General features: G+C 35.8%; 1 protein-coding gene across 1 annotated transcript; it reads left to right on the forward strand.

Annotated features, from left to right (window-relative positions):
• Positions 1 to 8,245: 8,245 nt before the first annotated feature.
• Positions 8,246 to 9,211, forward strand: LOC110149228 (olfactory receptor 52N2). The gene has a single exon (XM_020911614.2). The coding sequence runs from the start codon at positions 8,246 to 8,248 to the stop codon at positions 9,209 to 9,211; it is 966 nt and encodes a 321-aa protein (XP_020767273.2).
• The last annotated feature ends 412 nt before the right edge of the window (positions 9,212 to 9,623 follow it).

Raw genomic sequence — 9,623 nt, forward strand, 5'->3', positions numbered from 1 at the left:
TTTAGCTAGACCTTGTGGAATGGGTGCACAGAATGAAATAGTAGAATATACAACCTGTAGTAAACGCTTGATGATGAATGCACTTTGATCCAAACACCATGAGGGAGCATATAGTAAAGAATAAAGAAGGTCTGGTAGCCTGGAGAAACTCCAGAGGTTTGAGGAAGGCACCTAAGTGAACTGTCATATGTGGTACAGGGAAGCAAGAAACACTTTCCTGAATGTGCTGATTTCCAAGGGTCTTTGTCAACCTTTTTGTTCAATATTTATGTGGCACTTGCATAACTTTAGAGGAATAAAACACCTTGACTGTTAATTTATTTCTGACATTTTTGTTCCTAGGAAGTTATTTGGATGCCTTTGACTGTGTCAGTGTAAACACAAATGAAGTGGGAGCAGATACAAATACTAGAGCTGCTCATAATCTGGAATGTACTCCTTTGAGTTTATTTCAGACAGGTTCTTAAAAGGTACACAGAATAATATTTGATGGCTATGTGAGGAAAGGATTTATAAGTAGAGGAAAACAGACTTGAAGAAAATCTATGTACTCAGCCAATCAAAGATGTCTGAGCTAACTACTTCCCTTAATTTTAACATTGAAAGAGCAATAATTAATCATCAGGGACAATGAAGAGAAGAGCACCTTATTTAGACATCTGGAAATATGAATAATAAAAGAACTGAAAGAGGAATAATAAATGTGATATTAAGAAACAATGATATTGAATGAAAAGTGAAGAAAATAAGGGCATAATTCAAGAGAAAACTGAAGAAATAGAATCAGATCAGGAAATGGTTACAAACAGAGGAAGAGTTAGAAATGTTAGATTAAGATTATGTTCATCATTTGCTAATATGGATAATATATTTTAATATAATGTTATAAGGACAGGGAAGCCTAACATGCTAAGTCTATGACGTCATGAAGAGTCAGACACAATTTGGTGACTGAAAAACAGCAAGTGTATGATAAAATAATTGTGAACTACATTGAAAATTCCATGTACTTTTGCAAGATTAATTTTGATGCTTGGAAGCAAAACCTGAATATTTTTTAAAATTTAAAATGAATTTTTTTAAAAAATAAAAAATTTAAGTGTTTGCATGTAATAAAAATTGTAAACTGATAATCAGAAAAATTTCTCTCTTCTGGACTTCTGTTTTGGGATTTGGTAAATTCTGCCCATCATATATTCTCACTTAAATCATATCCACACACTAGGAAACAGATCAAGAAATTTACCTAAACTGCCATTTTAAAACATACATATATTATTGAATTTTTACTTTAAAATTATGACATAGATGTTATTATCCTCATTTTATATATAAGGGATATATATATAGTATAGCTAGACTGTTTAAATCTCAGAATATTAACATTAAAGTTTAAATACAATAGTGTTAATAAGCTTACATTGTGGGGAGAGTGTATAGGAGGCAACAATAGCAAAAAGTAAAGCAAGAACATAACTTTTAAACTCTGAAAAAATAAAATGCAATAAATGAAATATATCTGAGGCATTGAGTAAGAATTCCCAATTAATATTATGCTATCTTCCACATTGTTAACACAAAATAGGTTTCACAGAAAATAAATAAAACAGCAACAGTATAATTCTGAATTATGACTTACAACTAAATTAGAGCCAGCAGGCTGGAATCATTGAGGAATTTTTAAATAATTATAAAATAAATGGTGATGAAAGAATATTCTACTCAGTATTTATGAGGACGAAGAGCGAGAGAAAAGCATAGAAAGAGGAAAATGAGAGAGAAGGAGAGAAGTAAAGACATGGAAAAAAGGGTGGATGGCATTTCAAATTCCATCTCGTGCCCTAGTAACAAAGTTGTGAGGCTAGGCTCAGGGGGCTTTGTGAAAAAGACCCAGTTTTCCCACATTCAACCTCACAAATATATGATCTAGAACCAATATATTAGGTACAGAGAACTCCCACACATATTTCAGTTTAATTAAATCATAATTCCTTTAAAATATGATATATTAATATTTCCAAAGGAAAGGAAGTACAAAGAAATTACAAGAGGATGCCAAAGTAGTGAAAGTTATCTTGCTTTTGCAGAGTCTCCAGAATCATTTGGCCACTTCTATATAGACACGTGTGCAGATGTACAGACATAAAGAAAATAGAACAACAAAACAGTACAACTAGGAGAATACAAAGTTAAGTGAGCATTCCACATGACCTTTTCACAAGACTCTGCCAACAGTATGGTTTTATGTTTTAATGAGCTGGAAAAGTTAAGCCAAAATTATAACTAGAATCTTTTCTCACTCTTCCCTTTAGTTCTGTCTCTCAGGATCCATGAATAACAAACTTCTCTTTGAAATGAAAAATACCATACACCTACCTCATCTTTCAAATTAACTTTAAACTATTTCCAAAGCAATTTTATAGAATTCTAAAAATGGCATAGAGATGGCTTAATTATTTTGCAGGATAATCAGAGATTTTAACTTTATCATTTCTATATTTGAGCTCAGAAGTCAAAGGCATTTCAGTCAACAGAAAAGAAGTTTGATATTAGTCTGGTATTTTCCCCCAGTTCCTTTGGAACAATAAATATCTATAGAAATACTAGACAATTGTGCTTATCTATTTACCTTTGGATATTTTATGTTAAATGATCAAAGGCACAGATTTTTTATACAATCAATACTATCCTCATGTACCCAAACATACCCTAAGCCCCCAGATAACCATAGCACACAAAGAGTTTGGAGGCTACTGTGTATGAGGTTTTGTGCAAGTGGTGCTGAATGTTCTGTGGAGAAAGAGTTGTGCGTATCAAGTGGAGCATATTGCTAAGCACAGTTTTTGAGAGTAAAATATTGCACCCTAGAATAGTGATAAACACTTTGGTTGCACTTAAATCTGGAATTTTGAGGCCATAAAAGAGGAAAATCAAGCAAAAAGGAAAGAAAGAGAAATAAAAGTATTACAGAAGAAAAGGAGGAGAGAGAAAAAGAAAATTTAAGGGAGTTTATCACAATCTGAATATTGTACAAGACATGGTACAACAGGAAAGAACAAATAGTTTGCAAGCAAAGGAGAAAAAAAAAAAGGAGACTTGGGATGGAGAACAATTATTCTCCTCAATCATTACTTAAAGTATAGGGGCCTCATTTAGTTTAAAATTCTTAACTTTTTGTTCTAACTCATTCATCTGAATAAGAAGCTTCAGTTGGGCACCTGATATTAGTGAGTTATAACTTAAGCCCTGTTCCATCTTACTAGTCAACCTCTCTCTGATTTGACCATACATTCTGATCTGTCCACGATGGTATAGTTAGTGGCCAGCTGCTCCCACTGAGATTTTCATTTGTCTATGCTGCCTGAGTAAGCAAACTCACCTAAATCGGGGGCAAAATATAAACAAGCCCTTTTGACTGAAGATCTAAAGCTTTATTTTCCCTGATGTATGCCATAAAATTGTTGATATTTTGATGCTAACTTCCTTGCCTCTGATAGAACTTGCTGAACTGAGGCAAAAAAAAACAGAGGTGTTTCTGAGTTTACTGTTGTATATGGTGTTAGAGAATGTTCTTTTATTCTCTTACATGTAACTGTCCAGTTATTTTATTCTCTTACATGTAAACTATAAAGAAAGCTGAGTGTAGAAGAATTGATGCTTTTGAACCGTGGTGTTGGAGAAGACTCTTGAGAGTCCCTTGGACTGCAAAGAGATCCAACCAGTCCATCCTAAAGGAAATCAGTCCTGGGTGTTCATTGGAAGGACTGATGTTGAAGCTGAAACTCCAATATTTTGGCCACCTGATGCAAAGAGCTGACTCATTTGAAAAGACTCTGATGCTGGGAAAGATTGAAGGCAGGAGGAGAAGGGGACAACAGAGGATGAGATGGTTAGATGGTATCACCGACTCAATGGACATGAGTTTGGGTAAACTCGGGAGTTGGTGATGGACAGGGAGGTCTGGCATGCTGCAGTTCATGGGGTTGCAAAGAGTTGGACATGACTGAGCGACTGAACTGAACTGAACTGACATATAAACTGTTCGTTTATTAAGATACTGTCTTTCTCCACTGCAAGTTTTTGCCTCCTCTGTTGTGGATTAATTGACCATAATTGCATGGGTTTATTTCCAGGCTCTCTATTCTGTTTTGATGACAATAGTTTTGTAGTATAGCCTGAAGTTTCAGTGCATGCAGTCTCCAGCTCTGTTCTTTCTCAAGATTGCGGTAGCTATTCAAAGTCTTTTGTGTTCCCACATAGATTTTAAAATGATTTGTTCTAGTTCTCTGAAAAAACACCATTGATAATTCAATAATTGTATTGAATTTGTAGGTTGCCTTGGATAGTTTTGTCATTTAACAATATTGATTTTTCCAACTCAAGAGCAAAGCATATCTTTCCATTTCTCTGAATCATCTACAATTTTCTGTATCAGTATTTTATAGTTCTCAGTATACAAGTATTTCAGTTTTTCTGCAAGATAGCCATACAATTTTAAACTTTTGCCAATATTGTGATAGAGTTACAGTATCAGGGGAGTTTTGTGATACACTTTCAATGGTTAATTGAGAGAATTTCAATATTTGCTCTGAGTTTAACAGTAATCTTTACACATTCACCATTGAGAATGACAAAAATCATTTCTATTTGCTTTCCAATCATTCCAGAATTAGTCTTCTTCATAATAAAATAGTACAGGGGAAACTCAGGTAATAAAATGTAAAATAAATGCAAAACTGTTTTGACACAATATATACACACATATATAATATGGTCACATGTGTGGGTTTGTGTATTTATTAGCTTATCTAATAAACTCAGGGCAAACCACAAAGTAGGCACAAAATATATCTATTATTCTTACATAATATGTTTTATTTTCTGTATCTGTCACTTTCAATTTCTTCCTCTCTCTCTCTAAATATAAAATATAAAATAAATATTATATATATACTTCCATGAAATATATTATGAACATATATGCAATAGAGGTTATATGCATTGAATATGTTTCAGTATATTTTTGAAATTTTGTGATTACACAGATCATTATTTTATAGAGCAAGATAACTGAAAAGCAAATAATTCTTATAATTATCAGAATTATTGGTCAGAAACCACACCCGGGGGAAGGCATTTAACTTTAATACTCTTATCAACATCTCTCCTGCTGATAATTATGAATATAAAAGTTGATAAATATAGAAATAATTTCAAAAGTCCCAAAGGAATTTTTTTCTAAGCAGAGCCCCCTGATAGATCAATGTGGAAATCCAATCAGCTGTAAACACCCAAGTATGTGGAATCCTCAAAAGACACAGAAATTCTATGTAGAGGTGGAAACTGGTTGTTGAACTCTTTGACACTCAGAAGTCTCAGTCATGCCCATGAATCTGGTCTTTGCCCACACTAAGGTGAGTTTCAGAGATTCCCAAAGACTTATACTTTCCCCAAATATAAAGTTTTTCATACAAGAAGTGCAATTTCTTTGAGATGTTGTTGACTGGAAACTCAGTATTTCTTTTTTACTCTAAGCAGAATAGATGACTATTTCTCTGGGGACTAAGGAAAGAAACAGCATTCCCCTAATTGTGAAATACATTTAAAACCACCTCGTGGTTCACTGTTGATGGAGAACTCCAGACAACAGTGGACTTGAAAGGACGGAAAACAAAAGTTTTTGCCTTAATTAATAGATATCTATACTCAAAATTGCTTCCAAGAAAATAGATTTTGTGGAAAGTAATTGATGAGCAGACTTGAATCTTACAAGGTAGTGAGAGGAATTCCTGACTGGCTTCCCTGTAGATATCTTCTCACTGTTGTTCAGTTGCTACGTGGTGCCTGATTCTTTTTGAAATCCCATGGATGTAGTCTGCCAGGCTCCTCTGTCCATGGTATTCTCCAGGCAAGAATACTGGAGTGGATTGCCATTTCCTTCTCCAGGAGATCTTCCCAACCCAGGGATGAACCCTTGTCTCCTGCATTGGCAGGTGGATTCTTTACCACTGAGCAACCAGGGAAGCAGAAATCTCATGCAACTCCCCTACCAGGTTTTATAAAGTGTTTATGTGAAAAAATCTAGGAATAGGAATCTGGCTGTTACACAGATAAGTTCTCTTGCTGCAGATAGGTCCTTTACATAAAGACTGACTTTCTATAATTTTACACATTTATTCTATCTCTTCTCTAAGACAGTAATAAGAGCAAGCTTTTTCTTTCTTCCTCTGTCATCATAAAATAAGCTAGTTATGTGCAGTTAATGCAGTTCTTCAGTTTAGGCAACAGATACAGAATGATTAAACACACAGCTTCAAGGTCAAACAAACCTGGCTTTACCAATTTCTAAATTTTTGTTGACACACTTTTCATCAAATTACCTTGAACTTGCATTTCCTCAAATATAAAATAAGGGTGGTAACATATACCCTTGGTATTAATACAAATTTGAAGGTAGAAGGTAGCCTCCTTTGGAATATTAGCTCCATGAACAGAGAGGGTTTTTTCTATTTTAGTCATGAATATATCTCTAGAAACTAGAATGATATCAATAAATCTATGTTAAATATATACATTTTAGCATATAACCAGAGAATTTTTTTATTATTATAATATGTAATGTACATTAATGACTTATTAGACCCCACTTGGAGGACTAACTTCCATTTAACCATTCTAATACCTCTAATTATGTACTTTTATCACCTCCCCCCTTTAAAAGTCACAAAAATTTTAAAAAGGAAGATATGAGACTTGCTCAAGTCCATCATGGAGTCTGAGTGTCTATGTCTCTACAAATAAGCATACAATAAAACTTTCTTCTCATATTTTCAAATATCCATCTAATTTTCCTTTTACAAATATATTTTAAGTTTTAAAAATAGCTCATATTATAGCAAAATCATCTGACAGGGAGGATATAAGAGAAATCTTATTGAAGGTAGGGGGAAAAGAACTGGGACTGAGTTGATCTGTTCATCTGTTTATGATTTAATAAGTGTGGATAGATTATTTACTTATATGGTGTTGATGTTTGGGAGCCTGAGAATTTGCCATAATCAGTTTTAATTTACAAGCTAGATGAGCAGAGCCAAAAGTTTTTCCTCCTCTGATATCTTAATATCTTGGTCTTTTCTTTTCAGTCTTGTGGCTTTAGTGCCCTGGAGCTATCTTAGAAGGAGGCAGACATCAGAGGTGAAATCTCATATATGCCAATTCTCTTTGCAGAAGTTCCAATTGCTACATGCTTACTTGCTACCTGGAATCAGCTAGATCTTGCAGGGATTGAGCTGGATGAGATGTCCCTAGATTTCAGAGTTGAGACATTTATAATTTTTTTCTAGATATGAGAATATATTTTAATCTTGGAGTTCCTAGTAACTAACACTTGCTATCTAAAATTCACCTCTCAATCATGTCAATATAATTGAGGTTTTTCAAAATCTCATATTCCTCTCCTGTCCTAAAGTGCACAATGGCACCTGAATTACAGCAGAACTGAGCAGCTCCATTTGAATTTACTATATTAGTCAGGGCACATTCGATCACATGGGATGCTTATCCTGAGATAAGGGGCACTCTTACCTCATCTTACCTCACCTGAGGTAAGGTCAGGGGGCACTGGTGGTAAAGAACCTGCCTGCCGGTGCAGGAGACATAAGAGATGCAGGTTTGATGCCTGGGTCAGGAAGATCCCTGGAGGAGGGCATGGCAGCCCACTCTGGTACTCTTGCCTGGAGAATCCAGGGATAAAGGAGCCTAGTAAGCTGCAGTCCAGAGATTACACAGAGTCAGACATGACTGAAGCAACTTAGCACGCATGCAAGAAATGATAATAATAGTGATAACAACAGCATATTACTGCTAATATTTTTTGAGTATTCACTATGTGTTATACACAGTTTTAGCACAACATTTAGATTATCTTATTGAGCAATATTGATAACTTTCTGAGCTTGGCACAGTTATTATTTTCATTTTATATTGAGAAAACAGACATAAAATGGCTAAACTCATCAATATAAGCTCATCAATATCATATCCTAGGTAAGAACCAGAGATGGAATATGAATTTAGATAAGGTGACTCCAAGAGACTTAATTAATACTTGTCATTTGAAAAGTCATTTTGGTTATTGTTGTTTTACATTTTTTTTTCAAGCCCTCTGCTCACCTCTGAGTTATTTTCTTCTCTAGGAAAGGACCACTTTTAAAGGATGTAATATGCCTTCTTCCTGTCAGCCATTATGTTTGGAGCCAACAGCTCCAGTCTAACCCCGAAATTCTTTATCTTGAATGGTGTTCCTGGGCTGGAAACTGCACACATCTGGATCTCCCTGCCATTCTGCTTCATGTACGTCATTGCTGTTGTGGGCAACTGTGGACTCATCTACCTCATCGGCCATGAGGAGGCCCTGCATCGCCCCATGTACTACTTTCTGGCCCTGCTCTCCTTCACGGACGTCACCCTGTGCACCACCACGGTACCCAACATGCTGTGCATATTCTGGTTCAACCTTAAGGAGATTGACTTCAATGGCTGCCTGGCCCAGATGTTTTTTGTCCACATGTTGACTGGGATGGAGTCTGGGGTGCTCATGCTCATGGCGCTGGACCGCTACGTGGCCATCTGCTACCCCTTACGCTATGCCACCATCCTCACCAGTGCTGTCATTGCCAAGGCTGGTCTTGCCACTTTCCTGAGGGGTGTGATGCTCATCTTTCCATTCACTTTCCTTACCAAGCGCCTGCCCTATTGCCGAGGCAACTTCATCCCCCACACCTACTGTGACCACATGTCTGTGGCCAAGGTGTCCTGTGGCAATTTCAAGGTCAATGCTATTTATGGTCTGATGGTTGCTCTCCTCATCGGTGTGTTTGACATGTGCTGTATTGCAGTGTCTTACACTATGATCTTGCGAGCTGTGGTGAGCCTGTCATCCACAGATGCTCGTCACAAAGCCTTCAGCACCTGTACATCACATATCTGTGCTATTGTGATCACCTATGTCCCAGCTTTTTTCACTTTTTTCACCCACCGTTTTGGAGGACACAGTATCCCTCACCACATACACATCATTGTGGCCAACCTTTATCTGCTACTGCCTCCTACAATGAACCCAATTGTTTATGGTATCAAGACCAAACAGATTCGTGAGGGTGTAATCAAATTTTTGCTTGGAGAGAAGGTTGCTTTTACCCAAGACACATAAATCTTAAAACAGATACATTGCTTGGGATGGGTGATGGGGGGGGTGGTAAAATAGAATGAAGAAGAAATTTGTAAAAGATGTGAATAAATTTGTAAAAGAAACAAGAAATCTGTAAAAGCTGTGAAATGTTTGTAAAAAAAAAAATAGTATTAAAAACTAAGTCCTCCAGTAGACATATTCTTTGAAACCTTTTCAAGTATACATTATGAAATTTTTTTTCTGTGTAGAGTTCTACCAGAAAAGAAAATACAGAATAAAGAAGTAACATACTCATTTCTTATAGGTTTATATTTTTTGTAAGGGTTAATAGACTCATGACGTGCGAAGAGACAGGTAAGAAAATGACAAACACAGGCTTAATGTCAATGAAAGCATTGTGTGTAAGAACAAGAAGCTGTGGTGATGTGTAGCA

The sequence above is a fragment of the Odocoileus virginianus genome, unplaced genomic scaffold (genome assembly GCF_023699985.2).
Source record: "Odocoileus virginianus isolate 20LAN1187 ecotype Illinois unplaced genomic scaffold, Ovbor_1.2 Unplaced_Contig_20, whole genome shotgun sequence".
NCBI lineage: Eukaryota > Metazoa > Chordata > Mammalia > Artiodactyla > Cervidae > Odocoileus > Odocoileus virginianus.

Bases quoted from the DNA above. Each gene is read 5' to 3' on its own strand.
- LOC110149228 (XM_020911614.2), top strand. From the start codon at position 8,246: ATGTTTGGAGCCAACAGCTCCAGTCTAACCCCGAAATTCTTTATCTTG.